The sequence below is a fragment of the Spermophilus citellus genome (genome assembly GCF_964194105.1).
Source record: "Spermophilus citellus genome assembly, chromosome: 3".
Taxonomy (NCBI): domain Eukaryota; kingdom Metazoa; phylum Chordata; class Mammalia; order Rodentia; family Sciuridae; genus Spermophilus; species Spermophilus citellus.
In genome coordinates this window covers 117269982-117285390 of record NC_138184.1, presented here as the reverse complement: position 1 = coordinate 117285390, position 15409 = coordinate 117269982, and the positions used below count along the sequence as shown (strand labels likewise).

The window sequence follows — 15409 nt, the reverse complement described above, 5'->3', positions numbered from 1 at the left end:
TAATATGTTCAATCATAGGCATGATGTTTAATAGAGAACTGAGTTTTATTCTTTTCTGTGCTTTCAGATATAATCTCCTTTGACAAACTTTTCATGTTGGAAAATTCAGGAAACATAAGAAGAGGCTCAGGTTGACTTAGGAACATGTGATATTACCAGTAGTTATGTTCATATGACTATTGGAAATACAAATTCCAATTCTGTAAAAAATTGAATAGTACTTATATTTTTTCTGTATGAACAGTATACTCAGATTACTCTATGTGAGTAGAAAAATTTTCTCTTGAAGCTGAATATTTGAGAGGTTATTGATCTTATTGAAGCTATTTCACCAGTAGTTAAATGTTTAGTATGAACGTAAATGATTTAACTAGTAGACTTTTTTTTTTAAGCTCCCTTCTTTCAGGTTAATGGATTAAACAAAATGATGGTTTAAGAATGTTTTTAAAGTCAAAGTTTGGTTTTTATCTTCAGCTTGAACCTAGGCTTTTTGGAATTTCCTTGAATTAAGTGTGGTTATTTAAAAGCACAAGAGAGAAATCCCTTGTATTTACCAACTCATTTATTTATTTATTTTTAAAGTATAGATGAATCTTTTTTTTTTTTTTGGTTTATTTTTATGTGGTGCTGAGGATTGAATCCATTGCCTCACATGTGCGAGGCAGGCGCTCTGCCACTGAGCCATACCACCAGCCCACTTACCAACTTTTTTATTAGCCCTTGCTTAATTTAGTATTTTGCCTTCCTTTTCTTACGTTGATGAATTCTTCTTTTTAACTTTTTCCTGTGTATAAATGGCAGTTACATGTATCCTTCTGTTTACATGAGATAAATATTGCTAGTTTAAAAGGGTGGGTCTTTTTCTAGGAATGTATTGAGTTGAAGATGGTGTTTAGGTTGACAGTTTCTGTCTCTTGCCTATTTAATTATCTAAGGAGAACTGTTGAGAAAGCCACTTGAGGACTGGGGATGTAGCTCTGTGATAGAACACTGGCCTAGCATTCTCGGGGTCCAGGGTTTGATCCCCAGTGCCAAACAAGAGTATTTGAGTTCACTATGTAAACAGATCCTGCACTGTGGTATGTGGCTACTTAAGGTTGAGTTTTTATTGGCTTATTTTCAGAAATAAGAGTAGCCCCCTACATAATTTCCAGAATATAAATTTTATTTAGTAAAAGAGTAGGTAGGCACTTTTCATTTCACACAGCCTTTATGTTTTGAATTTTGTTTTTCCTCTCTGAATTAGTTCCTGGATGGCTGGAGGTGTATAGTTTTTTTTTTTTTTTTAATTCAATACCTTTTAGTTGTCAGTGGACCTTTATTTTATTCATGTATATATGCGGTGCTAAGAATCCAACCCAGTGCCTCACACATGCTGGGCAAGTGCTCTACCACTGAGCCACAACCTCAGACCCTACAGGTTTTAATTGTGATAACAGTGATTAAAAATTGAAATGTTTTTTTCTTTTTGATGTTAAATCATGTGTTTAAAGGATGACTCTGCATTTTCATTCAGCTTTCAGGTCCTTGTTCATTTTGATGCCTATTTCTCTGCATAAAACCCAGTAGAAGGAGCCACAACTTTTAAGAGTCTGTTTGTTTACCAAAAAAAGAGAGGAACATTAGCATGTCTACTAAGATATTTATATACCCATAAACAATGTATAGATTGGTTAGGTGTGGGGTATTGATAGCTATTTTTCAAGTGTAGTTTTCTTCCAAATTTTTCCTAAACTGATGTTTAATATCTCAACAAAATAGACAACTGCTGATATCTAGGCAAAATAGGAAATACATGCTTATTTATACACAGGCATACTTTTGAGTTCCTAAGGCAAGCTGACTTTCAGATTAGGTTATCTTTCTGGAAAAGAAACCTGTTAACTGAGATGAAAGGGGAATGTTGAGTGGGGTTTGGAGATTATTTTGTTACTTTATGGCAGAATTCAGAAGCAAAGCATATTGGTATAGCAGTGTAAATTTGTTAGGTTTCAATATGACATTGATTTTGTGTGTGTGTGTGTTTTGCTGGGGATGGAACCCAGGGCCTTGTGCATGTGAGACAAGCACTCTGCCAACTGAGGTATATCCTCAGCCCTGATATGTTTTTAATCATAAATTTTGCCTAGGATTTTAGTTGACTTTCTTTAAAAATTCAAATTTTTGGTGTTTATTACCTATCTCATTGGTTAATTTTTGTCTGTTGAGTACAAAAGAAAAAGGAGCTCTTAATTTACACCTTAGCAAGAAACTGTTTTTTTTTTTTTTTTTTGAGAGTCTATAAAATGACTTATTTTCATCGGAAATGGTCATTTTGGTTTTTTAATCCAAGAAAATTCAATTAAAACTTTGTCCATCCTGCCTCCTAGTGTTAAAAGTACAGATTTAGTGGTTTAGTGTTAAATATATGTTAAGAGAGGGCAGAAGTAATTGTAAGATTATAATGAGAAATATTAAGTTTCTGTGAATTTCTGAAATTTGAATAAAAAAGATTTGAGCTCTGCATTGCTGGTGAGGATTCTGATTTGGATCAAGGTAGGGAGGAAAGAGGGAGGGCTTGTGAACCACAATTATTTCTTTCCTCTTCATCAGTGATTAACTGAGAACAGGTAACAGGACATTAATGAGTGTACAGGAATTGCCTTCCCACAGGTAGACTTTGGAACTAGTAAAAGGAACAAAAGTCAGGAAACCTTTTTCCAGTGCTTGTGGCTAGTCTTTCTGATCTTTCCATAGCAGTTACAAGTATTGAATTACCTCTGGCACTCTGATCTTGTTTTTTTTTTTTTCCTCCATTTTAAAATTGGTGCATTATGGTTGTACATATCTGCTTGCCTTTTAATTCAACTTATAGTGATTGCTGAATTTCCTATCTTTTTTCTTAATTAACCAAGACTTAAATATTTCCTTTTGCTCTAAAGGTTTTAACTTTTTCTTTTAGGAGATAGGGAACATTTCTTTATTTTAGATGGTGAACTTAAAATACTGCCTTATAAAATTAGACTTTTAATTCTCAGTTTCAGTAGTAAAATGAGGCCTACCCCATGTTCTTTCTTCTGGACATGCAGTTAGAAAATAACATTATGGTTTATTTATATAATTTACGTATAACCCTATTAATAGTTTAATAAATTTGAGTTCAAGTATGAAGTGAACCTGTTATGCATGGAAGTGATTATAAAGAGCAAGTCAGAATATACTATCTCAAAATTCTTTCTTAAATTAAAAAAAAATTCTTGCGTGGTACAGTGGCACATACCTGTAATACCGACAGTTCAGGAGGCTGAGGTAGGAGGATCATGAGTTCAAAGCCAGCCTCGGCAATTTAGCAAGGCCCTAAGCAACTCATCAAGATCCTGTCTCTAAATAAAATACAAAGGTGGGGAGGGATGACTGGGAATGTGATTCATCCCCACATTAAGCGCCCCTGGGTTCAATCCTTAGTACAAAGAATGAAATAAGAATTCTTAACCCTCCCCACTTTAAAAAAAATTTGTTATGTGATTGGTTTTAATCTGTTTTGGTGATCAAGTCATCATATATGCTTGATATGTCCCCTCACCTGCCCCTGCCATGAGGATTAAGTTTAAAGAGAAGTGGTTGTGAAATTGTTTTAAAGGGTACCCAGTTATTATTGAATTCATCATAGTTAATCTTTTCTGATAACGCGGGGCTTCCCCCCTTCCTATTTCTTGATGTGAAAAAAAATAAGGTGTTGTAAAGTATCTTAATGTCTAAAAAATATCAGAGCACAATGATCACTTTGTGTTTAATTTCTCATGTTTTGGGGTTCACATTTGGAAAAACTTTTGCTAGCATTTCAGTGGCTAAATGAAGAAAAATGAGCTTAAACATTGATTACCAGCTGACTTTGAAATTCTCTTTCTTGCAGAGCCTTCTTTGAGGAATGTGTTCAGAACCTCTTCCACATTTTATATATATATAAAAAGAGTCCATTTATGTAAATGAGAAATGGGCCAAACGCCACCGTTAATGTAGTACAGAACCAGACAGAATTGATCTTCTGGTTATTATCTGTTGAAACAAAGCTTTTACCTTTTTTTAAATCCAGGGCCTTGTGCATGCTAGTCCAGCAACTATCACTGAGCTACATCCCCAACCCTTTTAAATTCAATTTTTTTTTTAGTTGTAGATGGACACAATATTTTTATTTTTATGTGGTGCTGAGGATCGAATCCAGTGCCTCACACATGCTAGGCAAATGCTCTACCACTGAGCCACAACTCCAGCCCCTGCAACCCTTATAATTTTATTTTGAGATAGGGTCTTGTAAAGTTGCTAAGATTGACTTTGAATTTGCAGTCATCCTGCTTCAGCCTCTCAACTAAGTGAGATTATAGTATAGGTATGTGCCATTGTGCTCCACGAGCTTATGCTTATTATAGTGACATTATCATAAATGTTAGTGGTTTAAGAGTCTTGGTACCACTATAGTTTCTTTTGGTACAGAAATGTGATTATAACATGAAGTCTAGCTGATTCTGACAACTTGATAAGCCCCTCCCCCCCCCAACCTCTGCCCCTGCCCCAGAGAGGGAGGTAGTTTTTTGTTTAGGAAATGATAATGTTTTAACTGCTTATCTGTGTCCCACAGCTGGCAGAAAACTGTAGTACACTGATCATAAAGTTACATATTGAACTAAATACTGCCAATTTGTTTTATTGTTTTCAAAGTATAAATAGGGAAAAAAGTCAAACAGTGAACAATCAGGCCTGTGAGGTCGTAGTTGATAGTAAAATGGCAGCTGCGGAAGGATTAGAACTTAATTTTGTTCATTGCTGCATCACCAGTGTCTGGAGTAGTACCTCCCATCCAAAAATATTTGTTGAATGCATGAATCTTCACCACTTAAGCATAGTAGGTGGATGCAGTAATGTTTTTGATTTTCTCCTTGTTTGTATTTTTAGTTATACTTGTCTTAAGCAGTAAAGGTTTTTAGGAAACTTGAGTTTGAGGGAATAAGTTTAAGCCATAGTTGCTTTACCCAGATGATAAATGCTTGTGTTTGACTTAATGCCAATGATTAAATCATCTCTCCACCAAGGAATAATCCTGCCCAACCTACTACAGGTATCCTAGTTTTGAATATCTAAAAAGTTAATAGACATAAATAAGGAAAAAAGAAAAAAATTATCCCTTCCAGTGACAGTTATAAAGCTTTTTTTTTTAATCTTTTTAAAAAATTATTTATTTATTTATTTTTACATAGGATCTAGCTATTTGACCAGGATGGTTCTGAAATTTTGGGCTCAAGTGATCCCATCTTAACCTCTAAAGTAGCTGGGACTAAGGTCTGTGTCACTGTGCCTTGCTGTAAAATCATTTCTTAAAATTTAATATTCCCGGATTTACTATTTAGTATTGCCTCCACACTCAAGGTGTGTTCCAAATCTGTTTTTTTTTTTTAACTATTCAGTGCATGTGCAAGCAGATCCATTTGTTTTCATATCCATAGTAAATAAGATTGTTTTAAAATTATTTAATGTTGCTTGCCTTCTTAAAGTTTTGAACTCTTAATAGCCTGCATTTGAAAAGTGACAGGGCTATTTGAAAATTACTCCATTTTTAAAATGTATTTCAGTTAAAAAAAAAAAAAAAGTTCTCCACTGTCCCCCTCTCCCATCCCCCCAAACATTTTAGGATGCCTGGCCTTTGTTTTAGTTTTTCCTGTTTTATTTATTTTTTCAGAATAATAGGCATGAGTTTATTAGAAAGGATAGGAAAGGAGAGAAGGGGACACAGTAAAGGGAGAGAGTAGGTTCTCTCAGGAGAGGGACCCTTGTTTATATTTACTGATTAGTTTTTATGTTTTTTAAAAGATTGGGGCTGTGACTGTGGCTCAGTGGTAGCACACTTGCCTGGCATGTGTGAGGCACTGGGTTTGATTCTCAGCACCACATAGATCTTTATTTATTCATTTATTTCTATCAACAACTTAAAAAATTTTTTTAAAAAGTTGGGGCTGGAGTTGTGGCTCTGTGGTAGAACGCTTGCCTAGCATGGGTATGAAGCACTGGGTCAGATCCTCAGCACCACATAAAAGCAAATAAAAAAAAATAAAGGTTAAATTCTTTAAAAAATGTAATGGCTTCAAAAGATTATATAAATCATCCAGATTGGTGTACCTCTTTGCCCTTGTTGAAGCTAGTGTGGTAGGTGGCACATAGGTAATCACAAACTATACTGAGTAGATACTAAATTTGTCCATTCCTTCTTGGCCTTCTCAGGGCCTCAATGACTTTCATAGTCAACCTCATTATCTTCCAGAAAGAGAGTTCATTGAGTATATTGTGTTAGGTTTCTTTCTCTGATCAAGCTGTGTAATAACATCTTGTGTCATAGTATTTAATATTCAACTGTGTTGATTTTTATTCTTTAGGGTTATCTCTTAAAATAGATAAAATCATATTCATATGGTGTAATATGTAATGGTAAAAAACTTACATCTTAATTCAGATAGCTTCAGAATGATTTATTTTTTTTATTTTGGGTACTGGGAATTGAACTCAGGGTCACTTGACCACTTTGCCACAGCCTTTTTTGTATTTTATTTAGAGACAGGGTCTCATTGAGTTTCTCAGTGCCTTGCTTTTGCTGAGGCTGGCTTTGAACTCGCGATCCTCCTGCCTCGGCCTCTGGAGCTGCTGGCTACTGCATCTCGCCAGAAGGATTTAATTTTTGTATTCCCTTGTGATGGAACTTAAGAGTAACTTTAACATTTAAGAGTTAATTAACCCCTACCTCACCCAACATAACCATATTAAATTCTCTAGCTCTAAAATTAAGATTATGTTCAAGGCCCCAAAACATAACTACTTTGAGGTACATCTGACTTTTATCATAGGAAGGCACTCATCACCTTTTTTTTTTTCTTTTTGTAGATGGACAGAATGCCTTTACTTTATTTGTTTATTTTTATGTGGTACTGGGGATCAAACCCAGTGCCTCACGCTTGTCTCCTGCCGAGCTTCTTTTAGACTCCTGGCACTTATGTGACAAATAGTCCTTAGAGACATGGGCAATGTATTTTGCTTGTGGTTTGATTTTGGTTATTGGGAAGAAGATTCTTTGCTGTAATTGAAGCCTACCTGTCTCAGCCTTTTCGTTGAATCTGTCTTTTTATTTGGTTCATTTCTTGGAATTTCATGTGGAAATTTTACATGAACACTTAATGAACATATATCTGCCAGAATAAGTAATTTCTAAAACATGTCAGATAATTCTTAGAATAGATGTAGTGATTTTGTGTTGAATTTAATTCCACCCCACAACCCCAATTATCTTTTTTTTTGGTGGGGGGAGGTACTGGGGATTGAACTCGGGAGCACTTGACCACTAGTCACATCCCCATCCCTTTTTTGTACTTTACTTAGAGACGGGGTCTCACTGTGTTTCTTAGTACCTAGCTTTTGCTGAGGCTGGCTTTGAACCCCCAATCCTCCTCTCTCAGCCTCCCAAGCCTCTGGGATTACAGGTGTGCACCATCACACCCGGCCACAACCCTAATTATCTGATGGACATATATCTTCTTGGGAGGTTACTAGAATATCGTACATAGCTGGCTAGCTTCCTTGAATGCCACCCTCATTTTCTAATGAAATAGTTCTTTTTCTGATTCTTTAGAGTTTCAATATTCATTATATTCTTCTTCACATATATAACTTCATGTCACTTGAACCATCAGCTCAAAAGAATTGTGTCTATAAATATTGAGAGAAATAATCACAAAGGAATTAGGTCAATTAGGCCTTTTATTTCTGTAAAAGTCAGAATTGTTGCCTAGTAGAGAACAAATTCTTTGTGCCCCTTTCTTTTTTCTTAAAAAAGATTCATTGGTAGAAGGCAATTATATGTACCAAAAACTTTAACTAGGAAGTCCAAACCAGAGTAGCTGTGACCTTAGTTTTTAACGTACCTGTTCTTTTAAGTTGCGGAGATTTCCCTGACAAGCTGTCAGAAATGACGCTTTCTTGACTGAAGAAAAGCCCTAAAATAGGAGGTTCCTGGAAAGCTCTTTTTTGTATATTTCTACTGTTGCAGAAGGCATGCGAAGGCCTGGCTGGGTCTTAATTCTGTGATTTAAATATTATAAAATTTGTGGTTATTCGCTGCAATAAAGAGTATTTTCTGAACAGTCTTTATTGCAGCAAGAAAAATCCATCATATGTTCTAACTTGTACAGAAAAATCTGGTAGTGAAATCTATCTTGATTCTTAAAATATTTGTCATTATAAAATGTGTTTCTTTTGCAGATTTCCTTGTGAAACCTTCTGATAGAAAAAGTTCTCAGTACAAACTTCATTTGGTAAGATATACCCCCCCTCCAATATTCTCTCTCTGCTGATTTGAAGCAGGAAAAATTGATTTACAGAATGATGATGGTGGTGGGGAGTCTGTCTGTCTTGTCCATAATTACTTAGATGAAGTTTTCTGTTCATTTTAATGTCTTTAAATATGGGGTGTGTGTGTGTGTGTGTGTGTGTGTGTGTGTGTGTGTGTCTGTAATTTTAATTTTATTTTTCCTTCATTAGGATACAGGGAGAGTTACTTTTTCCATATGTAATTGTGGTAATGTTCTGTGCCTGGAAATTTGTATTTAAATTGAGAGTTAATGAGTTGCAGCAAGTATTTCTTCTAAAATAAACAGCGCTTACCAATCTGGAGTTTTAAAATTGAAAACTTGAGTCTTTGAATTTTCTTAAAATTGGTATATATTTATATGATAATTAATGCCTCTTAGTACTAGAGGTAGTAGTACAAGTGTGAAGTTTAATTAGAAAAACAAGTTCTAAAGATTTTTCTAGATCTTTCTCCAGTGTGGATATTAATCCGGCAGTATCTGTCCCTTACTGTATCTTTATTATAGCCTTATAAATCTGTTTAATTTAGGGAATTATAATTCCCTTTCATTGAAAAGTTGTGCTTTGCTTTTAAGTTATTAAATCCAAACCATTGTCTTGGCTTATCATTGCCCTAGAACATGGATCCAACTTCTTAGCATGGCATGTAGGGCTCTTTAGAGATGGATTTGAACAAATCTTCTATAGCTAATAACCTGTTCCCTGTGTACCTCAGATGACTCTTGTTATAAACACACTTGCCTACTTCCTGTCTTTTTAATACTGTTCAGTGTTCATTTTTTTTTTCTGCTATATGTACCATTTCTGTTCAATCTTTGTCTCATAGTTCAAGATCTTGCTGGTTTGGCTGGGCATCATGTCGCACGCCTGTAATCCCAGCAGCTCGGGAGACTGAGGCAGGAGGATCACAAGTTCAAAGCCAGCAACAGTGAGGCCCTAAGCAACTCAGTGAAATACAAAATAGGGGCTGGGGATGTGGCTCAAGCGGTAACGCGCTTGTCTGGCATGCACGGGGCGCTGGGTTCGATCCTCAGCACCATATAAAAATAAAATAGAGACGTTGTGTCCACCTTAAACTGAAAAATAAATATTAAAAAATTCTCTCTCTCTCTCTCTCTCTCTCTCTCTCTCTATCTATCTATCTATCTATCTTAAAAAAATAGAACTGAGAATGGGACTCAGTGATTGAGTGTTGCTGAGTGCAATCCCTGGTACCAAAAAAAAAAAAAAAATCTTGCTGGTTCTTGTTTTTTTAAGAAGCAGTTATTAAAATATAATTCTGGTGAGTGTGGTTCTATAGTCCCAGCTACTTTGGAGGACGAGACAGGAGGATTGCCAGTTTGGGATCTGTCTGGGAAGTTTAGTGAGACCTTGTCTTAAAATAAAAATGGAAAAGCGCTGGGAATGTAGCTCAGTGGTAGAGAATCCCTGGGTTTGATTCCCAAGATGGTTTGTGGGATTAGGGGGGAAGATTCACATACTGTGTAGTTCACCATGTAGAGTATATGATTCAGTGACTCTAGTGTATTCACAAAATTCTGTAGCCATCACTTGCCTATTTTAGAACATTTTCATCACTTCAGAAAAGAAACTTCATATCCCCTAGCTGTCACTGTCTCTTGCCCTCCATCTCTCCCAGCCCTAAGCAAATACTAATTAATTTTCTATCTCTATAGAATTTCCTTGTTCTAGACATTTCATGTAAACATAATCCTGCTATGGCATGTAGTCTTTTGTGTTTGGCTTCTTTTATCATGTGTTCAAAGTTTATCAATATTTCATTCCTTTCCAAGACTGAACAATAATCCATTGTTTGGATACCATTTTGTTAATCCAAATGTTCATATAGTTGAACAAATAGTTTCCACCTTTTGGTTATTTCGGTAATGTTGCTGAGAACATGTATGTATAAGTTCTTATGTGTTCATACTTTTTTGTTTTCTCAGATAAATACTAGGATTGCTATTGCTGGGTCAATTGGTAAATCTATTTTATTGTTTGAGGAAATATGAGGCTGTTTTCCAAAGAGGCTGCACCATTTTATATTCCCACCAGCATCATAAGAGGGTATTTGTTTACCTTTTATAGCTATTTTTAAAATTTCTTACATGGACCATCCATTACTATTAGACCTAAGCAAATTCACATGTCTTAATTGTTTATCAGACTAACAGTAATGATTCAACTTCTTCCTTTTGTGGTGAAAGTATAACTACCACAATACGGCCCAAGTTATGCAAGTGAGGTGTTGCAATAACCCTTGAATATTTCCTAAGGATTGTTCATGACCGTTCTTTGTAGTTTTAAAAGGAACCTTTAAAAACTTTTTAATTCAGATTGGTTGCAGACTTACCCATGATCTTGGCTTTTACTTGTGAATTTGGAATTCCTATGGCAATTTTGAATTTTTCTCAAATTCTTAAAGCAGCACTTCCGATTTTCTGATTTTATTTTATCTACTTATTTTCTTTCCTGAATTGTAAATTCTCCACTCTCCCTTAACCCCTACATCCATGTTTTTACCTTTGTTATGTTATTATACTCCAAAATACCTTTCAGATCTTTGTCTTTCTTCTGTCTGTACTTCCACTCTTCTAAATCAAAACACCATCCTCTTCCTGTAATCGTTCCCGATTGTCTTCTTTATTTTTTCCGTCTTTTAATCCAGTCACCACATAATAGTCAGCATGATCTTCATGTCACTCTTCTGTTTAAAACCTGTAAATGGTATCCTGTTGTGCTTGGAATATAATCTTTACATGATCTTTTCCTTATACATTTCAACTTTAAATTGGGCTACTTTCACTCTGATTCAATATATTTTAGCTAGAATGATTTCTTCCTTTTAGTTCTTCAAATATGTCAGTCTTTCTGGAATACTATGCTGTTATCTATACCAGAAGTTTGACCCCCCCACACATCCCAGCCAGCTTTTCTGATGTAGTCTCTTGCATCCTCTTATTAATTCTTTGTCTCAGCATCCTAATTGTTTCCTTCATCACATTTAACATACTTTATAATTATTATCTTTTTCTGTCTGTCATTGGAACAAAAACTGCATTAGTGTAAGAACCAATACATATCAAACTATCTGACATGGGTTCTTGGGTAATTTTTGACTGCCTGCAGTGTAGTACGCTGTTTTCAAAGTCTTTATTTGGTACAGAAATCAAAGGCATCACTTCTGGATGAAGACTTTTTACATTGATTTAGTCTTTTAATGTTAAGTGGCAGATCTTCATTGTGATTATTTCCTTGCTTACTAAAAATTTAGCCTTAACTGTAAAGTTAGCATATGTGTATATGATGTAACTGCTGATCAGCAGTTTACTTTTTTATTTATTTTATTTCTATATGACAGAAGAATGCATTACAATTCTTACAACAATTTACTTTGTAATTGGAATTTTAATTTTAGTGAATTGTCACTAGATGAGTACAGTTCAGCTGGTCATCTTACTCTGTGATGCCTGTATGAGTTTTCTGTGCATTTTTTTCCTGGGGAAAAAAATAAACCTTAAAGGACACTAAATGTGCTGGGTGTTGTGGTGCAAGCCTGTAGTCCCAGCCACTTGGGAAGTAGAGGCAGGAGGATTGTAAGTTCAAGGTTAGCTTAGGTAACGTAGCAAGACCATGTCTCAAAGTAAAAATTAAAAGGGGGTGGGTGGGTAGGTGGGGCTAGGGATGTAGCCTAATGATAGAGTGCTTGCTTAGCCTGGGTTCAATCTATATTACCGCCCCCCCACCCCTGACACACACACACACACACACAAAGTCACAGAGTGCACATTGGTGTTTATTGTATAAACAGTAAATTTGGTTTTGTGATGTCCAGAACTTCAAGTTTTTAAAATGTTTCTCTATAACAGTCTCAACATGTGTATTTTTAAATTGACACATAGTAATTGAACATATTTATGGAGTATAGTCTGTACAGTGTGATATTTCAGTACATGTATGCAATATGTAATGATCAGATCAGACTTATTATTGACATTTATCACCTCAGACATTAATCATTTCTTTGTGTGGGGGGGAACTTTGTGTTCTAAATCCTTTATTTTGATATAATCAACTGTTGTTGACCACAATTACCATATGGTGCTATAGAGCATTAGAAGTTATTCCTCCTCCTATCTAGTTTTACCTCTGTATATCTGTTAACCATCCTCTCTCCTCTCTCCCTCACCTTTTAGGCTCTGTTAGCCATTATTCTATTGTCTGTTTCTTGGAGATCAACTTGTTAGAGTCTACATGTAAGTGAGAATATGCATTATTTGTCTTTTTTGTGTCAGAATTATTTCACTTAAAGTAATGTCCTGTGTTTGATCCATATTAATGCAAATGATAGAATTTCATAATTATTTTTTTGTGGGGGTACCAGGGATTGAATTCAGGGGCAGAGCCACATCCCCAGCGTATTTTGTGTTTTATTTAGAGACAGGGTCTCACTTAGTTACTTAGTGCCTGGCTTTTTTGCTGAGGCTGGCTTTGAATTTGCGATCCTCTTGCCTTAACCTCCCGAGTGCTGGGATTACAGGTGTGAACAACCACATCTGGCTCATTGTTTTTTTTTTTATGGCTCACTAAGTTGCTGAGGTTGATTTCAAACTTGCAGTCCTCCCACCTCAACCTCCTGAGTTGCTGAGTTTATAGGTGTAGGCCACTGTGCATAATACCTCTCTCCTTTTTAATTCTAACAGTTTCCCTCTTACAACATCTTTACTTCCTATTTCAAGTACCATATTCTGTTATTTCTTACCCTTAACTCTGTTTTCTTTGTAGCGTTCATTAGCTAACAACTTAACATTAGATCCTGTTTGTTTCTCTTGAGGAAGACCGCTTCTTGACTTTTTATGCACGGTTGTCTTTCTAAAGCCTAGCAATGCCTGGAATATAGTAGGTATTGAGTATATTTATTAGAGTGAACAAAGGAAATAATTTTATGCCAATTTGGGTCATTATCAAATCACAAAGATTTGGTGTGGGTTTGAAGGAATGTCAAGAATGATGACTGTGACTTGGCTTATTACTGAACCCTGTGGTCTTTTCTCTAAACAATGGATTATATCAAGCTCCTGTCCATGATCTTCCTGGCCTCTCTTTAAACTTATACAGCTTAAATGCTGTTCACACACTAATGTCTCTCACATTTATATTAATATTTCTGACTTCCATCTTTCAGATCTCTAGTCTGGTTTATCTAGCACTTTACTTGGCATTTTCAACTGGATATTTGATGTGCATCTCAAATGTAATACGTCTGAAATAGAACTTATGATTCTCCTTTGTTTCTTCACTCCCGTCTTTGCATGGATGTTCCCCATCAGTAAATCCTTGCTTTCAGTTGCTGGGGCAAAAAAAAAGACTTCCTTTTCTTTTAAATTTAATTCATGAGCTCAAATCCTGAAGATGATACTTGCAAAGTATATCCAGAATCTAGCAACATCCCACCATTTCCATTACTATTACCTTGTCTCTTGGCTGGATCATTGCAGTTACCTTCCACCTGTTTCTTCCTCATTCCCAATAGTCTAAACTATTCCCTACCTAGATTCACTAGCCAGAATAATCCTTGAAAGTAAATCATTTGATGTTATTCTTGCTCACAATACCCCAAAACCGTTGTATGATATGGACCCTGCTACTTCTTTGTCCCCTTTTCTGTCATTTACACTGTCCTCTGTTTTGTCATTTACACTGTCTTATATGGTTTATATTGAATATTAACCAGGATAGCCTCTGTTTTTTGAACTTTAGCAAATCAGAATTACATGAGACTAATCTATTCAAAGAAAAGAGCAATTTACTAAAGATAATACTTTAATAGCCTATCTTTGCATTTCTACTAGGGTATCCTTCCCCTTTCTCTTTTTTGTTCTTAATAAAACAGGTAAGAGGAGCTGGGCACTGTAGTACATGGGAGATCCTCACACTTCAGCCTCCCCAAAAGCCAGGATTACAAATTTGAGGCCAGCTTGGGCAACTTGGCAAGGCCCCATCTCAAAAAATAAAAAAGGGTGATGGTATAGCTTGGTGAGAGAACAGTCTGGGCTCAATTCCCGGTACCTCCAAAAATAAATAAATAGATAGATAGATAGATAGATAGATAGATAGATAGGAAGTATTAGCACAGGTGAGTATAGAATATTGGAATAACAAACAGGTTGTTCATATTTTGCTTGCTAAATATGTTTGCTTCCCATAGACAGAAGATCCTTACAAACATTCTGAAAATTATAAGAATATTGTTTTCTCATTTGCAGGTTGATTTTAATTATTACTTTCATCCAAGATTTAGCCTTTTTGTTTTTAACAACTATCAGTGTAAGAATGTTAGCATTTGCTACTTTTTTTCAGAACTAGGTTAAGTCCAGAAAGATTTTTGCAAAGGCATTATCAAGTTTGGAATTGACTAGTGAGAACTGACAGGGTGACATTCAACTTTTTCTTGAGTGATTCTGTTCAGTTTTTTAGTTTGTATATGTGCAGTCCCTTTAATTAGGATATGCCAGTTAGGGGAAAACTATTGCCAATTTTGCTCTTTTTCTCTTTCTCTCTCTCTCTCTTTTAAATAAAAGATCTCAGCATAAGAGAAAGAAGAACTTTGCCAGACACTGAAGAAGGGACGGGGATCTCTCCTCCTAATCTGGGCCTCCTGTCATGGTAAGTATAAGGAAATAAGAAAATTGGAGTTGAACTCAATTCTGACAATTCAGCTGAACACTAATCCATACTTACCTATTTCTGTTTTTGTTACAAATCATTTTTCTTTCCCCTAGAATCTCTCTTCTTTTATTATTAGTAATGATAGGGTACTCCAGTGTATCGAGCAATTTCATTTCTCTTAACTTGAATTCTGTGACCTAGACACTAAGTCTCATTTTAAATCAGCTAATGAATGGAACCAAAGAATAACATATGGTTCCTGGACTCTAGGTTTTTCATTCCTTTTCTAGGAAACTGGGCTGGAGTATAGCTCAGTAGTAGCCCAAGGCTCTGGGCTCAATCCTCAGTACCAAAATAA

The 15409-nt window shown here is 35.6% G+C and overlaps 1 protein-coding gene across 2 annotated transcripts in view; it reads left to right on the top strand.

Moving 5' to 3' along the window:
* Positions 1 to 8274: 8274 nt before the first annotated feature.
* Positions 8275 to 15409, top strand: part of LOC308644834 (phosphatidylinositol-3,5-bisphosphate 3-phosphatase MTMR3-like) — a 39657-nt gene continuing 32522 nt past the window's right edge. For both annotated transcript variants that reach the window (XM_081286525.1, XM_081286526.1), the window contains exons 1-2: positions 8275 to 8327; positions 14964 to 15048. In XM_081286525.1, the coding sequence (XP_081142651.1) occupies positions 15046 to 15048 (3 nt within the window). In that variant the 5' untranslated portion in view covers positions 8275 to 8327; positions 14964 to 15045. The remainder of the gene's footprint in view (positions 8328 to 14963; positions 15049 to 15409) is intronic.